At 40.8% G+C, this 14,842-nt stretch overlaps 1 protein-coding gene across 2 annotated transcripts in view; it reads left to right on the top strand.

Annotated features, from left to right (window-relative positions):
* The window catches only part of Pcsk6 (proprotein convertase subtilisin/kexin type 6), a 192,126-nt gene that overhangs the window by 151,234 nt on the left and 26,050 nt on the right, over positions 1 to 14,842 (top strand). The window contains exons 14-15 of one of the 2 annotated variants that reach the window (XM_027955265.3): positions 13,140 to 13,319; positions 13,481 to 13,519. In XM_027955265.3, the coding sequence (XP_027811066.2) occupies positions 13,140 to 13,319; positions 13,481 to 13,519 (219 nt within the window). The remainder of the gene's footprint in view (positions 1 to 13,139; positions 13,320 to 13,480; positions 13,520 to 14,842) is intronic. The other variant, XM_027955269.3, reaches the window with a different exon arrangement.

The raw sequence follows: 14,842 nt of genomic DNA, 5'->3' as shown, positions 1-14,842 counted from the left end.
CTGGCCCCTTCTACTCTTTGAGGGGATCATTGCAGAATCTTTTCCCCTCAAACTCTCCTAGTTTAAAATAAGACAGGTCCACTCTCCCATATTTAGGTGAAGTAGAAACTCAGCTGCTTCTGTGCATATGTGAGGATCATAGTATCGCTGAGTCAGTTCTGTTTCTCCTGATAGCAAATGTAACAAAAAAATGAGGTTGATCTTTCCTCATATTTATTTCTTGCAAATAAAATACTTAATGTTGATGAATAAAAAATAGGCACAGGGAAGAGGAAAAGCTCTCCTGCAATGCCTTTCTTAGTGTCATCTATCAGAATTTAGGGACAAAAGTGTGCTTCAGGATTCCTGCTGCCCGTCTTGGTCATCATTCCAACAACCAGATCCACCCCAGAAAATGTGAATGCATTTAATTTTTGAACATAAGTAATACAACTTATTTTGAGAAACACATCAGATTCAAAAATATCTCTGTATTTCCATTCAGGCTTTTTTCCCTCACCCTAACATTTTACAAAGCTCTAGCGCCATGTTGTACATGGAACTTGGTATTTCTCTGGTTGCTTGGATATCAAACAATTTTAATGTCATTATAGATTCTTTTTCAAAAATAATCTTAAATTTCCCTTCAATAATATTGAAAATTTCTTTTCTCTTTTTTCTTTCTTTTTTTTTTTTTAAATTCCCAGTTTGCTTATGCTTTTGATTTTCTTATTATTCTTTTTGGAATTTTTTTTTAAGTAAAAGGTAATTTAAACATTTTTTCCTAAATTTCAAAAAATTACCCCAAACAAAAAAAATTACAATGTTAAAAGATATTGTGAACAATTCAAAAGATCAAGAAACTTGAAACCTGCCTACCACCAAAAAGAATTTTGAATAATAGTAGAAATGTTGATAACCAAAGAGCCAAAGAAGTACCTGGAATATTGGGGCCAGCTCTCACTTTGGGGCATTTGCAAGTGTGTGGGGCCCACCTCAGGTGCAGAGTCTCTTAACAGACTTTTAATGACACTGGGACTTCAAAGGCACCCAAGGAAGAGAAAGAAACAGAAAAGGCAGAACTGAAACACAGAAAACAGGCTGTTAGGAGGCCAACAATAGGGGTCATGAGTGTATGGGGGTATCAGTGGTGGAGTGTTTGCCAGGCATGCAGAAAGCCCTGGGTTCAGTCCCCAGCACTGAAACGCCCAAACAACAACAGCAGTCGTTTCAACAAAGAAGAGTGATCGCTCCGCTTAAAACGCCAAGATTGTCATATTATTTTAAATGCGTTTGTTGTTGTGCCAGACATATTCCATTTACCCGGCAGATGTGTTCTCCACTCTGGGGAGCTGACCTTGCCCCTTATTTGTGGTTGAGTTTAGCAAGGGGGACCTTCCAGCAGGAAAGTGGATGGAGGATGGAGCTGTAATTTATTAGTTATTCTCCCAGTGCTCCAGGAGCCAGCATCCCTCAAGGCTCCCGCCATTCCCGCTTGTTTGCGAAACACTAGCCCCAGGGACCACATCATCCTTTGTAGCTTCCTTTGGCTTAGCTCACACCTTGTAAATAATCCATTTATTGAAAGATCCTTGGATTATTCTACTTCAATTATACTGTCTGCTTCCTGCTGGAACTTACTATTATAACTATATGTAAGAAAATAGTTATAGTAACATCAGACAAATAGAAATGTTATGGTTAAAAAGAGCCATGTGTGTAGCTCCATGTATCAGTATGTAGGGGATCCCTGCATATTGATAAAAGGTTTGGTTCAATTCCGTAAGTTCCACTTCTAATCTTATATGTAATTCATAACAGAGCCTTAAAATATATAAAGCAAAAACTTGTTAAAACTACAAAGAAAGGATAAACACACACAACAAGGTTATATAGTGTGCCTCAAATATATTTGGTAGATAAAATAGCAAAGATCCATAAGAATAGAAAATTTGAACATCGCATTTTTGCTTGAAAAGCTAGTGTGGCTGGGCACAGTTGTGCATATACCTTAATCCTATTGACTTAGAGGCCGAGGCAGGAGGATCATGAGTTCAAAGCCAGCCTCAGCAAATTAACAAGGCCCTAAGCAACCCTGTCTCTAAATAAAATACAAAAAAGGGCTGGGGATGCCTCAGTGGTTAAGCGCCCCAGGATTCAATCCCTGTTCCCCCTGCCAAAAAAAGAAAAGTAAAAGAAAAAAATGGAGTGTGAGTGAGTATCTGGGCATAGTGGCACATGACTGTAATCTTGCCTACTCAGTAGGCTGAGGCAGGAGAATCACAAGTTCAAGACTAGACTGAGCAACTTAGCAGAACCCTGTCTCAAAACAAAATAAAATTTTAAAAGGACTGGGGATGTTGCTCTGAATGTTCATGGGTTCAATGTTCAGTACTGAAAAAAAAAAAAAAAAAAAAGCCAATGTGTTCTTGGGTACAATTTCCATTAGGTCCATTAAATCTAAATTGTCCATTGTGATATTCTAAAATCAGGTGAGACAGTTACCTTTCTGATTTTGATTTCTAATTTAAGTATAATGCTAAATATCCAACTTAAGATGATAGAAAAAGACCAACCACATAAATTCAAAGAACACAGAAAGATTTTTAAAATAGCAAAAATTAATGAAATAGAAAATAAACGTAAGTACACAAAATCAACAAAGCCACAGATTGGTTCTTTGGAGAAATTGATAAGACTCTAAGAAGACCAATTAAGGAAAAACTAAGAATACTATATAATTTCAGGAATGAAATGAGGAGAACATTATAGATCTCATAAGCTTTAAAATTATTAAGAGGATATTATAAATAATTTTATGACCAAAAATGACCTCCTAAGTGAAATGAACAAATTTCAAGAAAAAATGCAATTTAGCAAAATTGAAACAAGTTGAAATAAAAATTTAAAATGAAATTGATTCTATAATTTAAAAGAAAACTCACAGCCAGATAGATTCACTGGCATGTCTACTAAACATTGAAATGGAAGAAGTGATGTCAATATTCCATAAACTATTTTAGATGGTAAGAAAAGAGGGAAAGAGCCCCCAAATACTTTGATAAAGCCAATATATCCTTGATATCAAATCCCAAAGCATATAACAAGAATGGAAATTTTTCTGCCAACTCAAGAACACAAATCCGAAAGTTCAAAGTCCAGTATCATCAAACTAAATCCAACACTGTTTAAAAAGTAAGATACTCTATTTCTGTTTTTCCTGCCCTACTTTTGTTTAGTCAAGTACTTTTCAGTATTCCATCTTATTTCCTCTGTTAGCTTGTCAGCCTTCCTTTGAGCGGTTGCACTCTGGATTACAATATGCACCCTTAAATTTTTGCAGTTTCCTTAAAATTAAGATTGAAGGGCCAGGTGCAATGGCACACACCTGTAATCCCAGTGACTCAGGAGGCTGAAGCAGAAGGATCACAAGCTTGAGGCCAGTCGCAGCAACTTAATGAAACCCTGTCTCAAAATTTTAAAAGAGGCTGTGGCTGTGGCTCAGTGGTAGAGCACCCCCTAGGTTCAATCCTCAGTGGGACTGGACAGTTTCACACTTCACAAACGATAGAACCTGGTGGCCCTGTGATTCCATCCCCCACTCCTCCCTCATTTGTGCTCTGGTATCTATTCTACCTCTGGGTACATTATAAACTTCCTATTACAGGGATATTGTTGAAGCAATCTTTTAAATAAATGAAGAAATAAAAAAGCTACTCTTCAATGTTTACCTATACATTTGCCATTCTCAATACTCTTTCTTATTCCCTATAGATCCAGATTATCATCTGGTCATTTTTGCCTCAGTTTAAAGAATTTCTCATCATGCTGGTTTGTGGTAATGAATTTGCTCAGCTTTGATTTATTTTTAAACATCTTTGTTTCAACCCTTATTTGAATGGTATTTTCACTGGATGTAAATTTGGGGCTTAGTAGTATTTTTTTTTTTTAGCATTTTAAAGATATTAAGTTTTCATGTGACCTACATTGCTTTCAATGGAAAATGTTTACATTTACCACGCAGATGTTATTTACCTCAGAGCCAACTGGTATACTATAACATTTCCTTTCTCATATAAGCTAGCAAGTTGGCTGTATACAAAATGAATAAACAAACAAAAAGCACATTTTCATTTTCCAGGAACAAAGGAACTTCCAGTTAGCTTTTTAGTGCCTCCCTACTAAATGTGAAAGAATGCCCAAGAATCCCCAGACATTGGAGGAAATTACTCAGCATTAAAGTAGACAAACTCTCACAGAGAATAAACTTGGAGGGAAAGGAGCAATTCAGACAGCAAAAGGAAACTTCCAACAACTCTGTCATCCTCTGGGAAGAGAAAATACTTTGTAGAAACAGGAACAGGCTGCAGCATTTTTTAAATGAACATCAGGAGAACCAAAAAAAAATGCATTAAAATATTTAAATAGGAGGCAAAAATTAAAAGTTCAAGCCAGGCCTGGTGGCATCCACCTGTAATCCTAGCTTGTGGGGAGGCTGAGGCAGGAAGATCACTTGAGCCCAGGAGTTAGGACCAGCCTGGGTAACACAGTGAGACCTCATCTCAAACAATAATAATAATAATTCAGTAGATAAGTTATAAAATAAACTTGATAAACCCCCCAGAAAATGAATCAAAAGTAGAAGATGCTAAATATTGACCCAGTAAGAAATTATGTATTGGAGGAAGAATGGGGGAGATGTATGTGTGGGATGGCTTAAGAGAATTGGATTCTCTGCTTGCTGGCTAAGAAGTCATCAAATGATGTCTCAAATTAAGAGACTGATTTTTTTTTCCTGTGGTACTGAGGATTGAACCCAGGGCCTTGTGCATGCTAGGCAAGCACTCTACCAACTGAGCTATATCCCCAGCCCTCACATGAACATTTTTAATGGGGTGGTAAATGCTAGAAAAACTGGATTAAAATGTAAAAGAGGCTGTATGTGGTGGGGGTAGCAGGATTCCAAGAAGTAGAAAGGACTGAAGCAAAGAACTGGGTTACATCCTCTGTTATAAACCTTGGACCATTGTTTGACTTTTCAAACTATTAACATATTACTTTGAAAAAAACAGAAAAATATTTAAAAATGGTATTCCTGTGTTCCCTAACCTTGTAGATGCTATTAGGAAAAGTGCTATGCTGTGCACTGTTCACTGTACTGTTTTTCACTATATGAATATAATAGTTCCCCACTTTTCCACGGTTTTGATTTCTATGGTTTTAGTTACCTGTGGCCTGGAAAAATTAAAAGAAAAATTCCATAAATAAACAATTTAACTTTACATTGCATGCTGTTTCTGTAGGATAATGAAATCTCATGTTGTCCTACTTATCCAGCTCAGAATATGAATTATCTCTTTCCCCAGTATATCCACTACAAATATTAGCTATTTAGGTTACCAGATCAAGTATCTTGCTATCACAGTGCTTGTGATCAAGTAACTTTTATTTTACTTAATAATGGCCCTAAAGTGTAAGAATAATAATGCTAGCAATTTGTATTTGCCAAAGAGAAACCAGTAAGTGCTGTTTTTTTTAAGTATAAAGGTGAAAGTTCTCAATTTACTAAGGAAAAAAAGAAAAAGTGTATGCTGAGGTTGCCATGATTCACAATAAGAACAAATTTTGTATCTGTGATATTATGAAAAGGATAAATAAGTTCATACTAGTTTTGCAGTCAGACCTCAAACTGCAGAAGCTATAGCCACAGTGAGGGAGAAGTGATTAGTTAAGATGGAAAAGGCATTGAATGTATGTTGTGCATGTACAGGAAAATCATAGTATTTAGAGGTTCAGTGCTATGTGTGGTTTCAGGCATCTGCTGGAGATCTTGGAACATACCCCCACAGATAAGAGGAAACCACTGTCTTTGTTTCTGTACCTTACCCAAATAAAAACAGGAGCTTAACATTCTGGGATTCCTTTTCTGGCATTTGAAATACCATCTATCTGGGGTTTTATGGCTACAGGAACACAGGGAAGACACTTCTGTGTCTCCTTTCTTCTGTCTCTAAGGGTGTGTGTGGGGCGGAGGGTGGGGTACACACTCTTCCTTATCCTCCTTTCCAAGTCATTTCCTAGATTCCCTTTATCCTTATCCATAATGTGGACTTAAAATGCACTTTTAATTATGGGTTAAGTTTATTGAGTAAATGCTGGCATTTCTCTGTGTGTATAATATACACACGGTACTTTTAATAACAGCTTTATTGAGATATAACTCACATACCATAAAATTCACCCTTTTAAAGTATTCTTATATGTACTTTATAAATAGATGGAAGGGAACCGTCTTCATTTCTTACGCCCAAAATTCTACCTTAAACTTTGTGGCTTGAATATAGCCCTCAGGTGACTGGTTCCCTGTACTGAGAAGGAAAATCCTTCCAACAGAGCGTTAGACTGGAACATATTTACTTGATTTTTCTAGGCCTTTCTTCATTTACTGCTTCAGATAAAGTCTTCCTGCATGGTATGGTGGTGCAGGTGGAGAACTGATAAATTCTTTATTGTTAATAACTTCTCTTACGGCTAGGAAAACCTAGGAATTCAAAGTATTAGCTCATAGTCTTTAATCCAGCCAGACCTTTCCCCCACCCCTACCCTCTTTGTCTCCAGTTGTAACTTCCCCTCTCAAGGACCTTTAATTCTTAATTCAAAATGCTAGGCAGAGAAAAGCTTGATTACTGCTGGCTCTTTCCTATTGGCAAACTCAACCTTAGACTTTCCTTAATTCTGGTTCTTTCTTGAATAATAGGAATAATCCTGTTTGTTCATTAGGAATTTAATTCATTGAGGGGACATGCTGCAGTGAAGATAGTGAATGACGATAAAGCCCTTTATTGGCAGCCTCACATGGCATTAGCTGTGGATTATCCTCTGCCTCTCGCAATTACAGTCGCCTGGGCTTCACTGTTGACATGTGGGGGCCAAGTGCTACAGTGCTGGCCCCCGGGGTTTAAGCAGGTGGATTTGCAGTTCTTTCTTCTACAGTCTCAGGAATCTCATGGCCAAAAAAAAAGTGAAAGAATTTGGATTTGGACATCTTTTAAGAACCCCTCCTACAAAGTAAAGAATTCACAATACTAGTCGAGTTTTTGTCACAGTAAACTTGACCAGGCTTGCCGCACATCTTGAACGGCAATACATTCTTCTTGAATGTTTTGTCCAAAGCAAGGCCAACACTGTGCAATCCTTCTGCCTCTGGGTGGCATTTCTGTTAATCATGGACTCTGGTGGGGCCTGGGGTGGCCCTGGATGTGGTCTGCCTTCTCCTCTTCCTTGTATATGACTAAAAAGAAGAAATTAATAATAATAAAAAAAAAAACTTCTATATCCACAAGTCTCATCTTCTTTCTCAGCTAGAATCTAGCCTCGGGAGTGACCAAGGGTGGAGGGAGCTGGACTGGGGAACCTCATTCTGGTGCCTGTGCGCAGGATGCCAGAGGTGAGGGACAGTGTTGATTTTTTTATGAGGACAGGGACCCCCTGAAGACCAGAGCTTCATATCAGCTCCTTCCTGTGCACCTCTGCTTTGATCTGCTCTGCTCAGTCCTTGGTGACTGACCCTACTGACTCAGTCAAGCTAGGGCTGCAGCTGGGGCTGGGGTTGACCATGTGGAGACGTGATTCTTGTAAAGGAACCGATTCCCCTAGATGGCCTGTGCGCTTTGGAATCAAGGATCCAATGATGACAAATGCTTGTGAGATAGCCATTTGGCATTACATGTTAAGAGCCCAACTGTATCTTCTTCTCTGAACCCATTGTTCTACTTGTCGGACTCGATCCCGAGAAAGTAGTCCAAACTGATATTTCTGGCAAGTGTGTATATTTTCTTAAAAGAGGTAGGAAAAGTGGAACAAATGTTCTGGTATGATCCATGATAAGAGATTGGTTAATGAAATGGTTACATTCTTGGAAATCCTGTCTCAAAAAGGAGGCATGAGGAGACTGGATGTAGTTTTAATGCCTCTGGGTTAAAATCCCCAGTACCAGAAAGGGGGGGGGGCAGGGGGGGAAACAGTTACATTTATATGGCAAAATGTTTTCCTTTCTCCAAAAATTAATATTTTAAAATATTAATTCATTCATTTAGAAAACATTCAGCACCTACTATGTGCCAGAAATTTGCCACATACTGAAGCTAATGCACCAGCTAAAAAAAGACATTTTGCCCCAAAACAATGAGCAAGTAAATAAGTAGGACAGCTTCTGAACCTAATGAATGTGATGCAATGCTGAGGGGAGAAAACGCACTCGCAGAGAAAACAGCCCAGAAGAAAGTGCGCCGCAGGAGCTATCGATGATTTGTACTTTCTTCTTTATTTGTTTCAATATTTAATAATTTGTCTCCTTTTATAGCTAGAGGAAAATAACTTCAAGTCATACTTCAAACCCAGGCTGTATGTTTTATGCCGTACACTCAATGCCATAAATGTGGAATGATTCTTTTTATGTCCTAGGAAAGCAAGGGAAAATAGTGACTCCCCTTGGTAGAGAAAGCGAAAAAAGAATATTTAAGTATGAGAGAGAGAGAGAGAGAGAAATTGTCATTATCTAAATCACAACCTGAGGTCATGTTTCCAGATCCTTCTTGTTAGGAAAGGTGGGGTTTCCAGGTAGGTGAAGGCATTGCCTGGAGCCCCCTGCCTTCAGGGAACCAGCTCTTCTTCAGTGCTTGGGAGTCAGTTCTGCAGCTTGTTAGCAAACTACGTGGCCCTCATAGGCTCTGATAAATATATTTTTTTTTTTTTTGGAGGAGGAGGGGTGGTATTATGGATTGAACCCAGAGCACTTTAACCACTAAGCCATATCCCCAGCCCTCCCTTTTTATTTTTCATTTTGAGACAGGGTCTTGCTAAGTTGCTTAGGTCTTCGCTAAGTTGCTAAAGCTGGCTTTGAATTGCAGTCTTCCTGCCTCAGCTTCCTGAGCCACTGAGATTACAGGTGTGTTCCACCACGCCCAGCTCTGATAAATATCTTGCATGTAAAAGGAACAAAAATAAAAGCCAGATGTGAGCAAAACACTTTCTCATGCCCCTCGGACTTGCCATGAGCATGGCTACAATGTACTTTTAGGCATCTTTTGAAAACTCATCATTTGTTCCCAGCAAATAATTTTGGTAAATTGAGCTTCAAATTTTATCAAATCAGGAAGGGGTCTAGCTCTTAATTATATGAGAAGATGCTCAACTTCTCACGTAAGAGAAATATGAAGTTAACTTCTCTGAGTTACTGGGTTGGCAATCCCAGCCATGGTCTCCAGTGTGGAAGAGCATGCCCCTTTTAATGCCTGGTCTTGCTTCTATGAATGTGACCTGAAGGTCCCCTTACAAACATACAAAATGATTTGGTCTTCAGATTTTATTTAACAAACACACAGGAGGCAGCACTTGGTTGCCAGTCACTGTTTCATGTGCTTTGTTATCATTAATTGTTTAATGTCCCAGACAACTCTGTAAGGAAGAATTATTACTACCCCTACTCTTTAGAGGTAGATACTGAAGAACAGAGATGAAGTCACTTGTCCAAGGTCACCCATCAAATAGAGGGCAGAGACAGCATTCAGATACTGTTGTTCCAGAGCCCTTGATCTCTCTCCCTCATTGAATCCTTCTTTGCATGACCAAGTTTGCAGCACAGGTTAGAAGGTGACAGGACTGTCTATAATTGCAAAAGTCTGGAAATAACCTAAATGCCCCTCAGTAGGGATTTATTTAAGTAAGCAATGCTACATGTCCCTGGTACAACAAGGGAATGATTCCCATTGTTAATGGGAAAAGCAAGGTTCAGAAAGTGCTATGAGATGTGTTAATAAAAAGGACAGGGCAGGATATATGTTCACATTTCTATTGAGTAAGAAAAAAAAATACCTCTGGAAGGATGCACAGGGAGTAAGTCACCGTGGTCACCCATGGGGTGGCGATGGGAGAGAGAATTCCACTGTATTCCCTTTTATACTTTTGGATTTGGAACTATCTTTGTATATTACTTATTCAGAAACATAAAAGCTTTGACAACTACTGCTTTTTAGTGTTTTTTTAACTATGCAACAGCTTTGTCAATAGATTTTTTTTTTCATTGCAGTTTAATTTTTTTTTAAGTTTATATATGTGAACAGGTAATATAGTACATGCTTATGGCTTTAAAAAAACAATCAGTCCAGTCTAGGGTTGTGGCTCAGTGGTAGAGTGCTCACCTAGCATGCATGAGGCACTGGGTTCGATCCTCAGCACCACATTAAAATAAAATATTAAAAATAAATATTAAAAACAAACAGACAATCAGTCCCTAAGGGAATATACTAAAAGCAAAGTGTCTTTTCCCTTTCTGGGCCCAGCCTCGTTTCCAGCTCCCTCCCCAGAGGTGGCCCTGCTGCTGGTGCTGGGATTCTTTCTTCTCCCTCTCTCCCTCCACATGGGGAACACCATGCATCCTGAGTGTGGAACAGACCCTTCTGTTTGTTTTACCAAAACTAGATCTAAAAATAAGAACCTAATCTCAGTGAGTAGGCCTTTGTTGGGTGTATTTGAAAATACCCTCCAGGGCTGAAATAAATTTCAACTCCAATTATAGCCCACAGAGCCCGTGGCCTCTGTCCTTGTGTCGTTACACTCCCCCCTTAATCACCGTTCATCACTCAGTGGTTAAAAAGCCCAGATTCCTTTGTGGTTTTGAAATGCAGCTTTAATTTGATCCTGAGGATTTGAGGATGGATGAAGACTCATCTCCATGACTGTTTTCTGCGCCTGCAACTGCATGAGGCACCTCCTATGTTACCATTATCAAATGTGCGACCCGGGTTAGGAAGCATGTTAGAGAAATGGGCCACCATGCATGTAAAAGAACTACGCCTATTGGAAGATCATGTACTAAGAAATGGTCTACATGAGAATGTTTTTTCAAGTCGAAGGACCTTGCCTACATCCTCTGATGCTGGCCAGGCCAGGAGAGGTTCAGGCAGTATAGGCTCTGATTCAGGGCAGTGTCTTAGTCTGCTTTCCGTTGCTGTAACAAAATATCTAAGACTAAGTAATTTATAATGAACAGAGGTTTATTTATTAAGCTCTTGGTTCTAGAGGCTGGGAAGTCCAAGAGCATGTGCTGACATCTGGGAAGGGCCGCCTTGCTGCATCATAACATGTCAAAGGACATCACATAATGAAACAGAGCAAGCATGCTGGCTCAAGTTTCTCTTCTTTATCTTTTTTTATTTTATTTTTTATTTTTATGTATTTCTTTTTAATTATATTTAACAATAGAGTCTATTTTGACATATTTATACAATCATGGAATATCTTCTTCCTCCTATAAATATCATCATGGGGTCCCATCCTCATGAGATAAGCTAATCTCAATTGCCTCCCAGAGGCCCCACCTCCAAGTTACTGTTAACATGAATTTGGGGCTTAAGTTTCCAACACTTGATTTGGGGGGGCTATTTAAATGATAACTGGCAGTTTAGGGGCTGGAAGCTTTGGAATCTGGTACCTCAGTCACCTAGGGCAACAGTTAAAACAAAACAGTGCTTCTAATATGCCACACGGTGTAACAAGATCAAAGTCTACTGAGCTTGGACTGGTGAGCTATAGGACCAGTTCTGGCTGTCGCTTCAGCCCACCTACCTAGGACTATATGGTTTGCGCCCACAGGCCTGTGGTATGTTGATGATCAGGAGTCCTCTGATTCGGATTTAAAGAGTCTAAGAAATTCCCAGAATTGGAGCAAAAGATAAAGTTGATTGTGGCAGAGCTGCCCACGATGCAAAAACTGTCTGTAGGCAGTTCTCTGCCTGCCATTTGGAGCAGAGATGGGAGTCTTTGAGATGAGCAGAGTGAGTGACAGTAAAAACACAATACATATCAAAGAATCATCATGATACATTTTCTTGCCTAAAGCATCCTGATTGGCAAGAAACCTCATGACCGAAAAGGAAATGAAAGCTAGAGATGTTCCCAGCTGACACGGATAAGCAGCTGGCAAAAGCATTGTTCATAGCTGGTCACAGTGAGGATTCATCAGGGTCATTCATGGTGGGTATGAGAGCATCTTGTTTGGAGCTAATTCAGTTATAAATAAACTCTGAGAGCCCAGGCAGCAGAGTCCTGTTGGCATGAGCAGTGTGTCCTTGGGCAGATCACTCTGGCCCATGGCCCCTCATGTAAGAATGATGGTAAGGACCTTCTTAACATATATCCCCTGCCCGAATGCAGGGGACACTATCACAAGAAAAGGACACCTAAACCAGCCACATGTAGCTGAGCTTGCCCACAAGTACATGTCACACATCTGTCATGTGTTTTATGACATCAGCAGTTCACCTGGAAATCACAGGCCAGATTTCCCACTTCTCTTTATAGCTGAGCCAACCTCATCACATGAGCTGCCATTTCCACATGGAGGCTATAAGCAGAGCAATGTCTGCACTACTCCCATCACAGACTGGCTGCCTTCACATCAGCTTCTGTCCTCCCCAGGCCTGTCTACCGAGAATTCCCCAGTAGAGCCTGGCATATGTATCATTCATCCTCCTCTTTGCAAGCATGTTCCCCCTACACTCAACCTCTGTAGACTTTTGAGTTTGTACCAGCAATACTATCCCTAATACTGCCCTGGGCTGGCTGTGGAGGAAAGCACAAGACCAAGTCTTCTGTGCTCTAGAGTTGAAGATCCAAGTTGCAGGGCCCCTCAATACAATCTAGTGATCACAATTGGAGGTTATGAGACAAAGCTCCCAGCCAGACTGACACCCAGGTTACCACTGAACATCTCAAGGGGGACAAGTTGCTATTGCCATTTGTGGGGGAGGCAGCATCAAGAGAATCTGCTGTGAGACCAGAGGAGCCAAAGACACTCTCCAGGAGGGTGGAGAGTATAATTCAAAAACACCATTACCCCTACCAACACCCCACCCCCGCCACCAGCAAAGACAGAAGCATAGGGCAGCTCAATAGCACAAGAGTCCAGGAGTGCTGGCTTGCAGCAGTGGGACATACAGAGAGAGCAGTATGTGGCCTGGTGGTAGAGGTACACCTGATTAGTAGGTGAGCAGGCAGTGAAAGCCATGGGCCACAGCGATGGAGGCCTGTGCACAGGTAAAGGAGCACACAGGTGTATCAAGAGCTTCCTGAAATAACTCGGTGTGTCTGTTGCCTTCCAGGGAAGTTGAAAGAGTGGAGCCTCATTTTATATGGCACAGCGGAGCACCCCTACCATACCTTCAGTTCCCATCAGTCCCGCTCGAGGATGCTGGAGCTCTCAACCCCACAGCTGGAGCCACCCAAGGCTGCTAAGTGGCTGTCCCAGGCTGAGGGGCTCGAGGATGAAGAAGATTACACAGGTAATGAGCCTGAAACAAGAGGACATGGCTAGCTTCCTCGAGTTTGGTTTCCCACTGTAACTCTCTAAGGTGGAGCCATTCCTGGCAAAAGGCAGGGTTGTGGTTGTAGGTCCTCTCTTGCCCAGAAGTCATAATAATGACAATCATTTGCACTCACACAGCTCCTCCCATCCAAGTCTCTCCTAATGTTTTACAGACCAGTAAGTATGCTTCAAACCAATAAGTATTCTCTGACCTTCCCAGGCTGGGACACTGAGCCCCTCTATGCCCCACCAGAACTGGGATGTGCCTCTGATTAACCAGCTGCCCCCAGGGACACTTGCATTTCCTCAGAGGTCCCCATCACATGGCTCAGCCTCCTGATGCCCTCAAGTCCACGCACTTTCAGTGGCCAGAATGTGGGAAGGAAGCAGGTACTATCAAGGCCTCAAGAAGGTTAGGTTCTGGGAGCATAACCAGGAAAGGAGCTGGAGGTAGACATTCCACCATCCTTGAGGGTAGGATTAGAGACCCAGAGAAGGGAGTCATCAGTAGAAACTTATACTACAGAAGCATCCTTAAAAACTCACAGAACTTAAGGTGCCTGTGCAGATCCTTTCTCTCTAGCCATCTTTTGCTAAGATGGTCCTTGGCTCTGAGCCACCAGCTCATTTTCAAGGTAGCCAAGAGCCACAGTCCCCCTAACAGGGCTTTGGACATCTCCTGATACTGTTCTAGATACAGGTTTTTTAACATATTAGGTCAAAAGTGGTTCCTTTCCCCTTGAGCCACCCATCTCATGGTGATTTGTGTGACACCAGGTGTTTCTGGTTGGGCATATTTTTCTTAGCTAAATATTCTGGCTATTTGATAAATGATGGGTGATATCACAGAATATGGATGATTTGAATTATCCAATATCCTCTGAAAAAATAATAACAAAATGGAGAATTCTACCAATACAAATCAAGCATAAATTATAGTTGATTCCATTTTAAATTTCTTTCACCATTTCTTTAAAACAGAGCATTGAATTATGTATGGACTAATCTGCTCTGTTTCCCCCTGTGATTTATAAACAGTGGCAAGATTCAGTAATTATTAATAAAGAACTGATTTTTTTTTCCTTAAAATCTGCTGCTGACTCCCAGCCTCATACACTGGAACCTCAACTGTCAGGCTGTTCTCAGTCTGCATCACTGAGCATGGCCTGAATGGATAGAGGGGTTTCCATGGGAGTGAGATGCTTTCCTGGCTCTCAGAGAGGCTCCCTGTGATCTCAGGGGCAAATGGAAGGGTGAACCAGCACTAGCAGAAAGAGCAGGCCCAGAAACCAGGACAGAGGGAATAAGAACCAGAGGGTGGCCGTGATGTGAGGGACAAAGGAGAAGGAGGGGGGACAACAAATTTAGAATCCAAGGCAAGTCAAGGAGGATGTGGAATGGAACTTCCAGAATGTGGGGAGCTGACCATGGGCAAACATTGCATTGAGGGTGTTGGACCCAGAGGTTTCATCTGGACCCTATGGACAGAAGGGCAGGGGA

Source organism: Marmota flaviventris, chromosome 2 (assembly GCF_047511675.1).
Source record: "Marmota flaviventris isolate mMarFla1 chromosome 2, mMarFla1.hap1, whole genome shotgun sequence".
Taxonomy (NCBI): domain Eukaryota; kingdom Metazoa; phylum Chordata; class Mammalia; order Rodentia; family Sciuridae; genus Marmota; species Marmota flaviventris.
The sequence above is the reverse complement of the archived record's forward strand: the minus strand, read 5'-3'. Positions and strand labels throughout refer to the sequence as shown.